This window comes from Penicillium nucicola (assembly GCF_028828085.1).
Source record: "Penicillium nucicola strain IBT 29836 chromosome Unknown utg000010l, whole genome shotgun sequence".
NCBI lineage: Eukaryota > Fungi > Ascomycota > Eurotiomycetes > Eurotiales > Aspergillaceae > Penicillium > Penicillium nucicola.
Genome location: NW_026643134.1, coordinates 5,339,179 through 5,355,902, shown reverse-complemented (window position 1 = coordinate 5,355,902; position 16,724 = coordinate 5,339,179). Strand labels below are relative to the sequence as shown.

The following is a 16,724-nucleotide window of genomic DNA, read 5'->3' as shown; positions in this document are numbered from 1 at the left end:
TCATACTTTGAAATGCCAAAATTGCTCTATAATCTCTTAGACTATATCAAACATGTAATGCACAATTAATCGCAATCTAAAAGTAACCTAGATGACAAAAGCAAAAGGAAAGGCGGCGTATCAAAAGCTAATAACGAAACAATAATGTCTAAAGCCCCAGCCTTGTAATTTATCTTGAGCTTTCCGTACATCATAACCACCGCAAGCCCTCTTTGATTGGCGTCCTCTGGTGGAACCGGTCTTACGCTTTCCAGCCTGGGTGGCCTTTTTGCTTCAAGGTTGCGCTGAGCCTCGATGATATCTTCATAGCTCATGACTTTAGCATTGCCTACCTTGCGTGCTGGGTTTGATGTTCGACATCGTTTTTCGTTTTTCTGTGCCAACAGTCGCTCGTGGTCATTACGAAGAAGTGCAGAGGTTCGTGAATGCTTTCTCCGCTGTATGGGCAAGACAGTTGGCGAGAAGCTTAGAGTCTTCGTCCCGCCCACGAGCTTGGTTTTATATCCTACGACATAGCGATTTTAGACCGTTAGCTGTGGTGGGTGTTTGTGTTGGTTATGTAGCAGCTCTATACCGTCAGAGTAATGGGCCACTTTAGCAACATTCCCCCTGTTGGAGCAACTGGCTCCTGGAGGCGGCTTAATGTCCTTCAGTACCCGGTTAGGGTTCCAAGGAAATAATCCAGTTTTAGACCAGCCCGCGTTGATGTTACGGGGCGTTCCAGCAGAGTTTCGTGCCCGACTATAAAGGGAAGTGAAATGCTCCAACCGCACAGCATTAGCTCCACCTGATAGAAAAGCTCTACTTGTTCCCGGTGTTCCCGGTAGGCAGTCTTCAGAGCACTGAACACACCCACATCACACGGCTGAAGCTTATGCGAAATATGCGAGGGAAGTCTGCAGGGGATGATATTATTTGCAAGACAAAACTTCAAGCTCTCGAGGGATTTATACGCAGCAAACCCGTCGCTAATCAAAAGGCGCGGCCGCTTACCAGCACGAGCCTTGGTCTGAGGGTCAAAAACATGCTGGATCTAGTACAGGTTAATGGAGCTGTCTATGTATCCGTTCTTTGAGCAGGCTAAATGCCATCCGGGAGTGGGGTAGTTGGTCTAATTACTACGGTGGGTAGAAGCAGGCCCAACGACCAGGGGATTTAGAGACCTACCATCTACCGACAGGCACTCAACGGTGGTAACCATTTTCTGTTTTATAGTACGTTATTTTGACTGACGATAACTTGAGCTAGTCACAGTCTGTTAACTATTTGCATGGCGTTTGATATATAGAAGATAGCTATGTTTGTGTTAGGTGGCAGAGAGTAAAGCTTTCAATTGCGAAGACTCAGGTTTCTATCAGCCTATCCAGAGAGTAAAAGTAGTCGATGATTATTAAGTGTCGTAGTAGGAAGAGGAGTTTATCATGAATGCTTTGCTTGAAAGTAGGTAGACTAAAGTTTGCTTTCAAGCGAAATGACGTTACAGAGTTTTCTGAAGGCCTTGTAAGTTAATATTCATGATCTATATGCAGCAAACGTTTTCAAACCCCTCTGAACACTTCCATTATGTCGGTCTTGATAAAACACTTGCTTGCCATTTGCAATTTAAATTACACCTTACCTTCTTAAAGACACGCCCAATGCTTAAGCAGGAGGATTCTAAAAAATAAAGATAGCATAAATTGCTCTTCGGTTTACAATAGGCGACCTGAAAAGGGATCTGTGCAAGGTTGTCAAAAATTTCTCTGCGTCACTCACTTTGTACATACTATCTATCCTAACTATGGCTAACTTATATACATCAGTCACATCAAATTCACGAAGGTCAAAAATGAAATTTATTCAAAAAATTGGGACAAGCCGGGATCGAACCAGCGACTTTACGAAATTAGACTGAGTTAGCTTCAGTCGTACACTCTCCCAACTGAGTTATTGTCCCAATTGATGATGTAATCAAGCTATGCTGGCTTTATGAGGGGGAAGGAAGGCTCGCTCATAGAGAGAGAAAAAAGGATGCAAAAAGAAATGGGACAAGCCGGGATCGAACCAGCGACTTTACGAAATTAGACTGAGTTAGCTTCAGTCGTACACTCTCCCAACTGAGTTATTGTCCCATTGGATGAAAATTTGCAGGAATATTGACTACAAAAGCCATCAGCTCTGATCCTCTGCTCGTCTTCCAAATGGGTGCCGTGAAGGTTTGAAAACATTGCATGAAAAAGTTTTTCCATGAAACAGAAAGCAAGATTCGAACTGCCGTTCAGAAATCACTAGAGTCGAATATCACGTAGACTATTGTCTAAACGTTGATGACGATTGGTAGAGCTGATCTATATTGTATGAAAAACCATGGTCATGTGACATACTTACAAACAGTGCAACTGCGTATCGGAGCTTCACCTCGGGGTCTTTTGTCTCAATCCGCCCAATACAGATCTAGTTGACACCCTCCGACAATGCATACCTCCTTTGATTGATTGAAGTGCAGCTCCATATAAATCCGCGCAGCGCAAACTCGGTTTATTATCACACCGATCGTCCAAGTCCGTTGCGCTTAGCTTCGCTGCGAGCGACGACACAGTTCGCAATATGTTTACATTCACTCCTCTCCTCGGCGCGCAATCGTCATCCTCGAGGGCGTCGCAATCTATTCTGGAGCTTGATGGAGGCATCAAGATTCTCGTAGACGTTGGTTGGGATGATGGTTTCGATACCCTTGATTTGGCGGAACTCGAGAAGTGAGACTGCGACGAAGCTGTTCTAACCATATGCACTAACACAATAAACAGACATATCCCTACTCTCTCTCTCATTCTATTGACCCATGCTACGCCGGCGCACATTGGTGCCCTGGTTCATTGCTGCAGAACCTTCCCTCTGTTCACACAAATTCCAATTTACGCCACAAGTCCTGTCATCGCCTTTGGTCGCACGCTCCTACAAGACCTCTACGCCTCAGCACCGCTTGCTGCCACATTCCTACCAAAAACCTCTGTCTCAGAGCCGGGCGCAGCTTCAACGTTGGCAGGTGTTTCAAGCGACCGCGATACCGAAACTGCTGGCAGCACAAGCCGAATTCTCCTTCAATCACCGACTGCGGAAGAGATTTCTCGATATTTCTCCCTCATTCAACCCCTCAAATATTCACAACCTCATCAACCGCTCCCTTCACCGTTCTCGCCGCCGTTGAACGGGCTCACACTCACAGCCTACAATGCGGGCCACACCGTCGGTGGAACAATATGGCACATCCAGCATGGGCTGGAGTCCATTGTATATGCCATGGATTGGAACCAGGCTCGCGAGAGTGTTGTTGCAGGTGCTGCTTGGTTTGGTGGCTCAGGTGCTAGCGGAGCAGAGGTTATTGAACAACTAAGAAAACCCACGGCTTTGATCTGCAGTACTCAGGGAGGCGATAAGCTGGCACTTTCCGGAGGGCGGAAAAAGCGGGATGATCTTCTTCTTGATATGATCCGTAGTAGTCTCGCGAAGGGGGGCACCGTTCTCATCCCGACTGATACAAGTGCGCGAGTTCTGGAGCTGGCCTATTCCTTGGAACACTCCTGGCGCGATGCTTCAGCTGGTAACAAAGAGGATGTTCTCCAAGGAGCAGGGTTATATCTGGCTGGCAAGAAGGTCACCACCACAATGCGGCTTGCCCGAAGTATGCTCGAGTGGATGGATGAGAACATCGTTCGCGAGTTTGAAGCCGCGGAAAGCACAGATGCGCCGAATGGGCAGAAGCCAGGTGCACAAGATAAGGGCTCTAACAAGGGCGCAGGGCCGTTCCACTTCAAGCATCTCAAGATCATTGAGCGAAAGAAGCGACTCGAAAAACTTCTGGCAGACCAAGGTCCTAAAGTTATTCTTGCATCCGATACATCCCTTGACTGGGGCTTCTCAAAGGAGTCCCTTCGACAATTGGCCGAAGGACCCAACAATTTGTTGCTGTTGACTGAGTCCTTCCGTAAGGAAAAGACAACTAGATCAACAGATGATCCTCGGAGTTCGATGAAACTCGGAAGAACAATATGGGAGTGGTATGAGGAACGACGCGATGGTGTGGCCATGGAGAAGGGACCAGATGGTGAATTGTTGGAACAAGTCCACAGCGGTGGACGAGAATTGGCTTGGACAGACGTGCAACGAGCTCCTCTCGACGCTGGAGAGCAGCTACTATACCAGCAATATCTTGCCACTAAGCGCCAGCTGCAGGATACATCACAAACTCGGGGCCAGGAGCCTATTGAAAACGTTGCAGATGCTCTGGATGACGGATCGAGTTCAACATCTTCCGAAGACTCGGACCCTGAACAGCAAGGTCGAGCATTAAACTTTTCAGCATCGCTTGCCCACGCCAGTCGCAGCAAACTTGCCGTCAGTGATGAGGATCTTGGTGTCAATATTTTGCTTCGCCGAAAGAATGTCTACGATTACGACGTGCGTGGTAAAAAGGGTCGCGAGCGCATGTTCCCCTTCGTGGCTCCAAGAAAGAAGGGTGACGAATATGGAGAATTCATTCGCCCGGAGGAATACCTACGAGCCGAGGAACGCGAAGAGATTGACATGCAGCAACGACGGTCCGATGCGGAGACTAAGCTCGGCCAAAAGCGACGGTGGGATGATACCGTGGGACCCAATGGGCGAAAGCTGTCCGGCGGTGCAGCAGGGCGAAAGCGTCTGCACATGGATGGACGGAAGGTCGATGATGATGATCTCAGTCTTGCCACTGATGGCGAAGATGCCGATGAAGCTGTGGAGTCTGAGGATGAAGCCGACGGACAGACATTCGAAGGACCTGCCAAGGCCATTTTTCACCCGCAGAGCGTAACACTTAACGCTAGGATTGCATTCATCGATTTCATGGGCTTACACGACAAGCGTAGTCTGGAAATGTTGATCCCCCTCATTCAACCACAGAAGTTGATCTTGGTCGGTGGAATGAAGGAAGAAACCGATGCCTTGGCCTCTGAATGCAAGAAGCTACTGGCTGCTAAACCTGGTGCTAATGCCACCGATTCTCACTTCGATTCTGCTTCTATCATTTTCACGCCTATCAACGGTCAAATTATCGATGCCAGTGTCGATACAAATGCCTGGATGGTCAAATTGAGCAACACACTCGTCAGACGACTTAATTGGCAGCACGTCCGCAGTCTAGGCGTGGTCGCTCTCACAGCCCAACTGCGAGGTCCAGAACCTACTATCGAGGATAGCGAAACCGAAACAGCTAGCAAGAAGATGAAGCAGATAAAGGACGAAGCAGCATCCTCAGCTGTTACCCCAGCCTTGGAGCAAGACAGCAAATCAACCGAAAAGCCAGAAACTTACCCCCTTCTCGATATTCTCCCTGCAAACATGGCCGCAGGAACCAGATCCATGGCACGCCCTCTACATGTCGGCGACTTGCGCTTGGCTGATCTGCGCAAGCTGATGCAAGCCGCTGGCCACACAGCCGAGTTCCGTGGCGAGGGAACGCTCTTGATCGACAAGTGCGTGGCTGTCCGCAAATCTGGCACTGGAAAGATTGAGATCGAAGCAACTGCGCAGTCTTCGATCGGCCATTCTGCTTTGGGTCGTGGAACAGGCAGCTTCCTTGCTGTCAAGAAGAAGATTTATGAGGGGTTGGCTGTTGTTGCGGGCAACTGAGGCTAAAGACATGTCATGTAATTCTATCTTTTAACTTACTGCTGTACAACTTCATGAACAATGAATTCATGGCCATCTATTCCCCTATAGCCCTTTTCTCTTTCTACCTATGATCAACATTAACTATGAGGCATTCAAATGAGGTGTTTCTTGAACTGCCCACTTTTGCGACAATCGATTACACCCGGGTTTGGAAGCGAATGGAGAGCAGGGAACAAATCTGACGAACGTGCTAATTTCATGAAAGATGTTGACCCAAGCGTATATAAGTTATCCAACATCCGCGTCCCAAATATGGGTTATCTCTATATCTATTTTTCTCAAATGAAACTGTAAGATTCTGTGAAGAGACAGAGTCACCCCTTAAACGGTAATATCATCCGACACTTCACTCTCATTATCATCGTGATCCTCGGTAGGAATCTCTTGAATGATGTCATTAGTCTGAGGGCCGGTGTACTTCCTGCAAAGGCAAAGCAAGTTAGTAAGTTGGACGAGATGTAATATGGGTTGAGAATTCCAATGAATCTTACCCTCGAGCCGCAATCCACCACCAAGCCATTGCAAACGCAGCAATGAAACCACCAACGCAGATAGCATAATTCCTGTGTGGTATGAATTAGTCAACGGCATATTTCAAGATCAGCAGCCACGACCAAGGCGACTTACATGTTGGCAGGTGTCACAGGTAACTGTGGTGGGAAGAAGAGAATAGTACTGATGAACAAGACCCAGATAACAGCAACGTAATTGATAGGGGTACCCCATTTCCCAAGCGTGAAGGGACCCTCGATGAACTTGACCTTGGACTTGTAGAGTTGATGAGCGAGGATAACAGAGACATAAGACAGGTCTAGTGCCGGCGCAGTGATGTTGAAGATGGCAGTAGCAGTTTGCGTAGAACCGATGGCGATGCAGTTCAAGCTGATGCTGAATACAACCACAAACCACACGGCGTTGACAGGTGTATGGGTGCGTGGATTAACTTTTGATAGGAATCTATGTGGTATCAGCATTTGATATATTGTCTGTGGAAAGATCCTACTTTGAAAATGGAAGAGCGTCGTCTCGGGCGAAAGCATAGGCCATTCTTGTATCTGCCAGCATGGCCGAGCAGCCTGTGAAGAACTGAACTAGGATTGCAAATGCCCACATTACCGTGCCGCCTCGCTTCCCGCCGGCGTTGAGGAAGATTTGAGCCGCTGGGAGACCGGTGGGGGAGTTTAGAATCCCTTCGTAGTCTGTCAGACAGAAACACATTGAGACGGTGAGAAGCCATCCGAAGGCCCCGGAGACAAGCACGGCTGTCTTGATGGCGACTGGGCCTCGCACTGCGGCGTCATGGGTTTCCTCGGACATACTGCGAAGCATTAGAATGATCAATGAGGCGAACAGTAAATCACTTACTGTGTTGTCCCATCGTAATCTGTCATTGTCCAAGCCACAGAGAGGAATCCCAAGAAAAAGGAGAATACTTTGGAGCCCCATCCCGAGCCATCGGTGAAGTGGCCAAAGACCCAGGAAGCTGGCTGTTTGTTAGGGGTTAGGGTTATCAACGCAATGCAGATTGCGATTGTGGCGCCAACTATACTTCCATTAGCTTCCGGTCATCCAAAGGCAACAAAATGATTGAGACACACTGTTAATCGGAGCAAACCATAGGATTATCCGATGCAAAGACTTGGTAGTTAGCGAACAAATAACTCCAAGGACACATAGTAGTGCAATTGACACTAAGACGGTTTCCAGCGCAGTCCTGTCCACATTAGCCCATGTTGATGACGTCGTACTTGAAACCTTACGGTGAATACGAATACTTGCCGTCGACAAGATCAGAGTTCATACTGACACAAGCCAATAACATCTGACTGACAGTATATGCCACACTCGACACTCCAGCAGTCTGGCCAAGAAGGTTGCACCATCCCTGAATCCACGAAAAGATTGGAACCTGGTCGGGAGGTACGACATGTTTTGTGACAAAGTACATTCCTCCTGCTGTGGGATATGCTGATACCAGCTCCGCCACTGAGCTTCCAATGCACATGGCCATAATAGAGCCAATCAGCCAGCACCACACGGCGGTTGCAGGACCGCCAGCCGACAACGGTGCACCAAATGTCGCCGGCACAGAGCCCAGCACGCCCAGAATTGAGATGGCATAGGAAACGGTCGACCATTTGGAGAATTCGCGTCGCAATTCCTACTCCAGATCGTTATCAAATAGTGCCCCGCAATTGCTCATCGTCAGGTGTACCTGTTTATATCCAATTCGAGCCAGCAACAGCTCATCATCATCGTGGATTGTCGCCATTGCAACTTGGAGGGGCGCTTGGAGGAACTGTATATCTTCCGGGTCCCTGTCTTTGCGATCCGGGTCTGGTTTTACTGTTAGATCCATGGCGAGGTGCGGTGGCTAGGATATGCAAGGAGGTGGAACCCTGAAAGATAACGAAAAAGAAAAGAGAAAGGCTTCCAACTCACAGAGTGTCTACCCTACTTGTGTTATATCTATATTTCCCAACGGCAGGCCAGATCCAGGGGCTAGAAGTGCCGAACAACGTGGAGATCCCTAACGGGGAGATGAACAGCAAAAAAAACAAGCCCTAAGCTTCAGACGGGACTAGCATGGAAATTAGGCTTGCAATTTGATAAGCGGAAATGAATTGATTCGAGACAACTGCCGGTCAAGGCGTAATAGAAACAGTCAAGGCGTAATAGAATTAGTAGCGATGGAAGGAAATTCACGGGCCTTAGCATGTGCACAAAGAACGGGAATAGCGTTGGCCCGAGTGGCATGGTTGGGCAGGGTTAGCCTCTCGACATGTTGACAGCTTGGCACGGTGGCGAATGGGCTGAATATATGGAGTCTAGGAGGGGATAGAGTACAGGGGATAGAGGACAAGTGAGATTACAAAGGTACGTGAAGAGTGCACAGAGTAGAAAGGGAAGAAAGGGAAGAAAGTGAAGCAAGAAAGGAAAAGAGTACCTCTTCACTATGGGAAGCCGAAGTATACTTTGGATCCACGTGAAGGACCTCGGAGCCACGTAAATCCGGAGTTTAGGTGGTCAATATCATGGAGTAGATCCTCCTTCTTACTTCCCCATATACAATTCTTGTAATTTTCTCTTCTCTCGCTCTTTGGTTTTTCTTTCACGGCATGATCGATCATGGCCGATCCTTCGTATAACGCAATGGGTCAGGGCTCTCGTGACGACCCCTCGAATCCGTACGGTCAACAAGCACCTTCTCAGGCATACCCAGCTCCCCATTCTCCGGCTGCCCCTCCGCAGCCAGGAGCTGCCTACGCTCCTCAATCATCGAACCAGTGGCCTGCCTATGGCTCACCCCAACAACCCGGGTTAGCGCCGGGATCAGATGTCGCATACAATGGACAACAAGCACCAACGGGTGTCGCAGGAGACCCGGGAATGTCAGGACTGGCATCGCAGATGGGTGGTCTGGGAATTGCAGCGGACGCGGGGGCTAGGACACACAAGAAGAAGTCCCGCCATGCCCACCATGATATTGGAGGGGGTGCCGCGGCACCCCCGCAAGGGTTCAACAGTGGCATGGACCAAGCAGGCCTCCAACAGCAACCGTCGCAGTTCTTGAATACGGGTCTGAATACGGGCCTGAACCAAGACCGGCCAGTCTCTCCAGCAGTAGGGTTGGTATCTGGACAAGCTACATCCCAGCCTGGTATGCCAAGCGGCGCAGGCTCAGTCCCTACCCAAGGCCGAATTGACCCTGAGCATATCCCCAGTATTCCACGATCGCGGGATTTGCCTGCTCAGTACTACTTCAACCATGTCTACCCGACTATGGACCAACATCTCCCTCCGCCAGCGACAATTCCATTCGTGGCACAGGACCAAGGCAATTCTTCTCCGAAATACGCTCGCCTAACGTTGAACAATATCCCCTCCGCCTCCGACTTCCTCTCCTCAACCGGCTTGCCATTGGGCATGATCCTCCAGCCTCTCGCACCTCTGGACCCTGGCGAACAACCAATCCCCGTGCTGGACTTCGGGGATTCTGGTCCCCCGCGATGCAGACGATGCCGAACCTATATCAACCCTTTCATGTCCTTCCGATCTGGCGGCAGCAAGTTCGTTTGTAATATGTGCACTTTCCCGAACGATACACCTCCCGAATACTTTGCGCCACTAGACCCCGCAGGTACTCGTGTCGATCGCATGCAGCGGCCGGAATTAATGATGGGAACCGTCGAATTTACTGTTCCCAAGGAATACTGGAACAAGGAACCTGTTGGCTTGCAGACACTCTTCCTGATCGATGTTAGCCGAGAGTCGGTTCATCGAGGATTCCTCAAGGGTGTTTGCCAAGGTATTCAAGACGCGCTCTACGGCGATGGCAGTGAATCATCTGCGACTGAAGGCGAGGAACCGACGCGCAGACTGCCTGCTGGGGCAAAGGTCGGCATTGTCACGTATGACAGGGAAATTCACTTCTACAACCTGACCGTATGTATCCCTTCCTTTCAAGGCGCAACTATTTACTCACCCATGTATAGGCAACATTGGACCATGCACAAATGATGGTGATGACCGATTTGGAGGAGCCATTTGTGCCTTTGAGCGAAGGTCTCTTTGTGGACCCATATGAATCGAAGTATGCAAATTTTCAAGTCGTGCCCTCTTGAAACAGCATGACTGACTTCTTCTAGGTCCGTTATTACTTCGCTTCTTAGCAAGATACCCAGTGTTTTCTCTCAAATCAAGAATCCCGAGTCTGCTTTGCTACCTACATTGAACTCGGCACTCTCCGCACTCCAAGCTACCGGCGGCAAGATTGTCTGTGCTATGGCCAGTTTGCCCACGGGCCCGGGAGCCCTGTCCATGAGAGAGGATCCCAAGATTCACGGAACCGAGGCAGAGCGAAAGTTGTTTAGCACAGAAAATCAAGCTTGGAAGAAGACAGCAAGTAAACTCGCTGAAGCAGGTGTGGGCGTTGACCTGTTTATGGCAGCCCCCGGGGGCACTTATCTGGATGTGGCTACTGTCGGTATGTGAAATTCCGAGTACCCCCAGTGTTAGTAGACAGAAGCTGATCATCTACAGGACATGTCTCTGGTCTCAGTGGAGGCGAGACCTTCTTTTACCCTAACTTCCATGCCCCTCGAGATCTCTTGAAGTTGCGGAATGAGATTTCTCACGCCGTCACCCGTGAAACTGGATACCAAACCTTGATGAAAGTTCGATGCTCTAATGGGCTTCAGGTGTCTGCTTACCATGGAAACTTCGTTCAACATACACTTGGCGCGGATCTTGAGATTGGTGGCATCGATGCTGACAAGGCAATTGGTGTTCTCTTTAGCTATGATGGAAAGCTTGACCCTAAGCTTGATGCGCACTTCCAGGCCGCCTTGCTGTACACTTCTGCAGACGGCCAACGGCGCGTCCGTTGTATCAATGTTGTAGCGGCAGTGAATGAGGGTGGTATGGAGACCATGAAGTTTGTCGATCAGGATGCCGTTGTTGCTGTCATCGCCAAGGAGGGTAAGTCTTGCACATGACCATATTCTGACAATTTCGTTTACTGATGCCATTGTAGCTGCATCCAAGACTTTGGACAAGACTCTCAAGGACATCCGGGCCAATATCTCGGAAAAGACAGTTGATATCTTTAGCGGATACCGCAAGATCTTCTCTGGTTCTCACCCACCTGGGCAATTGGTGTTGCCTGAGAATCTCAAGGAGTTCTCAATGTACATGCTGAGCTTGGTCAAGTCAAGAGCGTTCAAGGGTAAGTTGGGTCCTTTGTCTTTTTTGGAATGATCAATATGAGCTCCAACTAACTCTCGTAGGCGGCAACGAGTCATCAGATCGCCGAGTGCATGACATGCGCATGATTCGGTCATTCGGCTGCACCGAAATGTCCCTTTATCTCTACCCACGCATCATCCCGGTCCACAACATGCAACCAGAAGATGGATTCCCGAACGAGCACGGACAACTTCAAATCCCACCCTCCCTACGAGCCAGCTTCTCCCGCATTGAAGAAGGCGGCGTCTATCTAATCGACAACGGCCAGGCCGTCCTACTATGGCTGCACGCCCAGGTATCGCCCAATTTATTGGAAGATCTATTTGGCCCGGGCCATGACTCCCTCCAAGGCCTCAGCGCCAACACCTCCTCCCTTCCCGTGCTGGACACGCACCTGAACGCTCAGGTACGCAATCTGCTGCAATACTTCTCAACAGTGCGCGGGTCCAAATCCGTGACGATCCAACTGGCTCGACAGGGTATGGATGGGGCGGAGTACGAGTTCGCCCGACTCCTACTGGAAGATCGGAATAATGAGGCCCAGAGCTACGTTGACTGGTTGGTTCATATCCACCGCCAGATAAACATGGAGCTGGCTGGACACCGCAAGAAGGACGATTCTAGTGAGAGCTCAGGTGCTTTGGCTAGTTTGTCTGCTATGCGTGCTCCGTATTGGTAGAGCAAGATAGTGAGGTGAGATTAGCCCGCAGCTTTCCTATCCACACCCTGCCAGGTACACCGACCCTCCTGAGTGGCAGGCCGGTGCCTCCGGCTAGGCTGCAGGCTTACCTGCGAGACTGGGGACGGGGGTTGGTTGGAGGGGTGGCGGCGGGGGGAGGGGAGGGCAGGTGAGGGGTCTTACCTGCCCAGGCCGGGAAAATGAGGGTGAGGGGAACACATAGTTTAGTGGCTGAGTTGATGAAGGGTGGAGCGAGCGATGCAACGGCTATAAAGAAAAAGAAAAAAGAAAAGACAAGAAAAAAAGAAACGGCAGAAACAGGAACAGAATCGTGAGACATTGGAGAATTCATGTGCACAGTTCAATAACGTTATACCAGGACGTACAGTGCGTGTACAGTATTTCCTCCAATTGTCACCTTGGTCCACAGGGCAATGAAGTGCCTGTATAATCATTAGCCAAGAACTGTAGACAGTTTCCACATGGCTCTTTTATCCGCCCAGTTCTCCGTGGCGGTCTAGATGTTCTGGAAGATCAAAGGAAAAGAATGGGCTTCGGTGAGCTACCCTGTTCCAGTATGGATATCCTTCCTATTTTCCCCTAGTTAGGGCCCACTCAAGCCCCCAATCAGCAAGAGTGGGAACTTAGGCTCTCTCTGCCAGGACTAAAGTGACTTAATCGGAGCGATCGGAGCCCTAATTTCCAACCGATCCAGGGCTGAAAACGTTTGTGGGTATTTCGAGCATGCACCACTTCTAATATTCAAGAGTCTAACATGCATATGTGTGCTGTAGTCCCAAATAGGACCCTGGAAGAGAATTTCACTGAATTGCCGAGCAATGGTTGATTTTTTCACGATAATTGCCACAGCATCCAGACTTGATCGCCAGGTACCAGGGTCCAACGTCAGAGGCGCCCGGTGGAGACCCTGCTCAGGCAACATATCCGCCATTGGCTCGGGGCCGTTGACATTTTTGAGGGGTTTTCCTTGTGAGACGTGGAGTGGGCTTGTTCACCTCCTTAGTAGGGTAAAGTTCGGAGATCTGGAGGGGACAGGTACCGTACACACCTGGCACAAACCTACACCGAATATAGAGTGATTGGTAATGATTATAGTGGTCGCATGCAGGCAATTGATTTAGCGTGTTCAACCTGACAGGGAATATCTTGTTAGAGAGAATGATTGTATCATTCGACCTGGTCGATTGGGGTCTTTTTTTGCCTGAAGTTCTATTGCCATCTTGATTCTGCGTCATATGGTCTGCTTGTGATTCTTCGAGGCTCGCTATCCTAGCGCTGGAAACCAATAATGAGAAGAAATTGCGATCACCTGCTAAATTGCTAATTCTGAGAACATTCGATTCTATCTTCGGGGTTGTCGCCTCGAACTAGAAGTCCTGGTGGTGGCCAAGGCCTCTAGAAATGGGCAAATATGAGAGAGATTGGTGCCAGCCATGTTTCCAGTGGAAATACGCTGTTCCGGTGGACTTGGGAAAATTCTTTGCGGATGGGACCGGATGGAATGACGCGGATTGGGGCGATTTCTTCTATTGCCACGTCGGTTGTGGCAGCGGCTACTTAGGGCACGCACTGTATACCCACGGCCTGAATAGTATCACCCTGCAGCCCTAATTCGATGGGTTGTGAACTATGCAGTCGACGAGTCTGATCTCGTATAGTAGTTCACACTTCATACTTCACAGTTCACAGTTCACACCGTCATTTAGAAGTAATTCCCACATGCAAGACTGCCCATTCAAAGGGTATAGTACACCTCGAACTGCCTAATCTTGACCTGCCGGTCTGGATTCTGAACCTAAAGGCGAGGGTCTCTCTCCACTCTGATTCGGTTCCACTTCTTTATTTCTGCATTTCTTTCTTTCTGGATTATTTGCCATATTTTTCTTTTTCGGTTCTTTCGCCTTTCGCCTGAGACCCACAGAATTGAAGCGATCCATGGATGAGTTGGGGCTTTGGGGCTTTGGCACGTTGCTGGGTACCTGTCTGGGGCATCCCAAGCTGCATCCTGAAATCTATATAAACCCCCTTCACCTCGGTCTCTCTTTGTCTTGATCAACCCACATTCACTTCAAGTACATCAGTACCGTCTTTCTTTACTTCATTCTTTCAACTGAGATTGACTCTCGTTGCATTCTTTACATCTGTCGATCAGACTACCACGTCCACTTTCAATCATATCTCTATACCAGTCTCGACGACTTCACTCTCTATCAAGATGATGTTCTCCAAGTCTCTCGGCCTCGCTGCCCTCTTCACCACCCTTGCCTCTGCCCTCCCCAACGGCATCGTTCGCCGTGACGGAGCCGCCGGTGGCAGTGTCCAGATCACCAACAACCTCAACCAGGACGTCTACGCCTGGTCCGTCACCGACCAGGTCGGTGAGATGGTGACCCTCTCCGCCAACGGTGGCCAGTACTCTGAGCAGTGGAAGACCAACCCCAACGGCGGTGGTGTCTCCATCAAGCTGGCCTCAAACCCGGAGCAGACCGACGTCCTCCAGTTCGAGTACACCGAAGCTGGTGACACCATCTTCTGGGATCTCTCCTGCATCAACATGGACGCTGGCAACATGTTCACTTCCTTCGGCTTCGCTGTCGAGCCCACTGATCAGACTTCCTCGTGCCCCTCGGCAGTCTGCGCGGCTGGTGACTCCGCTTGCTCTGCGGCCTACCTCCAGCCTACCGATGACCACGCTACCCACGGCTGCCCTATCGACACTGGTCTCTCTTTGACCATCGGTCAGTAAAGCGTCGAATCTTCGATTCTTTGCTTTTGATGTCGTTGCCGGTTGACCCGTTGCATGCATCCTTGCTTTATGCCTATACCACTTCCAACTTGCGTCGCATCTAGCCCTAGCTGGCTGGCGACTCTTTTTTTTACTTTCTTTCTATATCACCCTAGTTGGTGATAGCCTTCTTTTTCCAAGACACGAGATTGGTGATTTTTTGTTACGCAACATGTTCGGTTGAATCGACATGTCTTCTCCCCATTGTGGAATTTTCCACTGGGGCAGGATGATTCGTCACGAGCCATGATTTCTTACGCTGTTACTTATAGAATACCCCCCAACTTTTGGATTTACACGAGATATGTATGTTGGGGGAGAAAAATAGACTTGTGAATAGACAGATGATCATCAGATCTTATGAAAATTCCACGAATACATGATTTACTCAAAAAAAAAAAACTCTTCAATGATCCATAAGATAGAAGACTGTAGATTAACTTGAACGTACAGTCCAGACCCTTTCCGACTTGTCACAAACTACTGAGAACTGAAAACCTTGACTGTAAAACAAGACCAACATAGGAAGGTCACTGCCAGAAATCAGTCCGTATGAGTGGTGAAGCATGTGGAGTCAACGGACACCCATCTACGTATGCAGTCCGCGATCTAGACCAAGTGATGGACAGGGACCCTTAAACACGCCCAATTGCACACGATCTAATTCGCAAATCTGGCTCCACCCCTCAGGTCCCCTCTTCAAGTTTTGCAGTCGATCTTCCGGCTTGGAAAAATGGAAATGGTAACGCCTCCGCCCACTACGGGTCCATTCAAGGGCATTTCCCGCCTCTGTGGACATCCGTGACGGAGAAGCGGATATGGGGGCTTTTGACTGGCTTTGAGGTCGGAATGGGGAGGCGAGGCGATTTACTGTGTAGATTACAGTACCTTTGGTTCTCGGATTCCACTTTGTTTGACTATGTCTGAACCCGCTACGTAGTTGTTTATTTGGAAGTTGGTGATGCTGTGAGGTCATTTCCTGTTCCTGGTGCCCTGATTTCATACTCGGATCTTTCGTCATGGCAGGGCCCAGTGTCTTACCGCTGTATGAACTCATAGCGACAGGAACAAAACTCTGACCTGGCCGACTTGCCATTCACATTGGCGAGACGACGCCACTGCAGACTGTTCCTAGGAGGCGATATGCAATGCTTGGTTCACCCACGCCTGTTCTCGACTCGCGCCATGGACTGGCGCACCATGGAACCGCTTAAATGCCCGAACGCCTGGGGGGGCGACCTGCTTATTAAGAGGGACTTGGGGGTTATGCTTAACCACTAGACCACGCCATGCCGAGACGGACAGGACTAGGCAAGTCTTAGCGCTTGGCTAGTTTTTTCGTCTAGAACGTTGGAACATGTCGACTGGGCGTAGACGGAGAGGGGCAATGGCTGTGGATGTGGCCAAAATGTGTGTTCCGGCTGCCTCCGGATAAATTGGAGAATAGTTAGGCTTCACCGTATGTCCATCACTGTCCACAGTATGCACTTTCGGCGTGGGTATTTTGTCTGGAAGGTAACCGATCCGAAGTGTTTGATGTCTGCCAGTGTGGTTCTTTTATGGCTTTGGTGGCATGGACCTGAACTGATAGAGCCCAGGGATATGAGACACCTTGTTTTACTATGCTGCCACAGAGTAAATCCCCAAGCCCCAAAATTGTAAGTGAACGTTAAAATGCCCAAAACTTGATGGAATGTTTGGGATAAAATTGGATGTAAAATATCCTACTTGAAAACGCTCAAAATCGACCAGTTTCTTAGTGGCTTTTGAGGCCTGGACTTGAACTATACATGTATAACTCAA

General features: G+C 49.5%; 5 protein-coding genes across 5 annotated transcripts; 3 read left to right on the top strand and 2 right to left on the bottom strand.

Moving 5' to 3' along the window:
- Positions 1-190: 190 nt before the first annotated feature.
- On the bottom strand, positions 191-1,201 carry N7511_010596 (uncharacterized protein; the record flags this gene model as incomplete). Its single annotated transcript, XM_057132973.1, is given in 5 exon segments — positions 191-226; positions 246-505; positions 575-741; positions 774-1,033; positions 1,175-1,201. 5 exon segments carry the CDS (start codon positions 1,199-1,201, stop codon positions 191-193), a joined length of 750 nt encoding a protein of 249 aa, XP_056980961.1.
- Positions 1,202-2,586: 1,385 nt separating this feature from the next.
- Positions 2,587-5,646, top strand: N7511_010595 (cleavage polyadenylation factor subunit CFT2; the record flags this gene model as incomplete). The annotated part of the gene is made up of 2 exons (XM_057132972.1): positions 2,587-2,735; positions 2,787-5,646. The coding sequence occupies 2 exons, from the start codon at positions 2,587-2,589 to the stop codon at positions 5,644-5,646; spliced, it is 3,009 nt and encodes a 1,002-aa protein (XP_056980960.1).
- A 363-nt stretch (positions 5,647-6,009) lies between these two features.
- Positions 6,010-8,047, bottom strand: N7511_010594 (uncharacterized protein; the record flags this gene model as incomplete). Its single annotated transcript, XM_057132971.1, has 8 exons — positions 6,010-6,109; positions 6,180-6,251; positions 6,316-6,645; positions 6,692-7,006; positions 7,054-7,231; positions 7,287-7,402; positions 7,449-7,849; positions 7,904-8,047. 8 exons carry the CDS (start codon positions 8,045-8,047, stop codon positions 6,010-6,012), a joined length of 1,656 nt encoding a protein of 551 aa, XP_056980959.1.
- A 770-nt stretch (positions 8,048-8,817) lies between these two features.
- On the top strand, positions 8,818-12,115 carry N7511_010593 (Sec23/Sec24 family protein; the record flags this gene model as incomplete). The annotated part of the gene is made up of 6 exons (XM_057132970.1): positions 8,818-10,134; positions 10,185-10,282; positions 10,338-10,675; positions 10,732-11,169; positions 11,225-11,416; positions 11,478-12,115. 6 exons carry the CDS (start codon positions 8,818-8,820, stop codon positions 12,113-12,115), a joined length of 3,021 nt encoding a protein of 1,006 aa, XP_056980958.1.
- A 2,236-nt stretch (positions 12,116-14,351) lies between these two features.
- Positions 14,352-14,882, top strand: N7511_010592 (putative extracellular thaumatin domain protein; the record flags this gene model as incomplete). Its single annotated transcript, XM_057132969.1, has 1 exon — positions 14,352-14,882. One exon carries the CDS (start codon positions 14,352-14,354, stop codon positions 14,880-14,882), a length of 531 nt encoding a protein of 176 aa, XP_056980957.1.
- Positions 14,883-16,724: the final 1,842 nt, after the last annotated feature.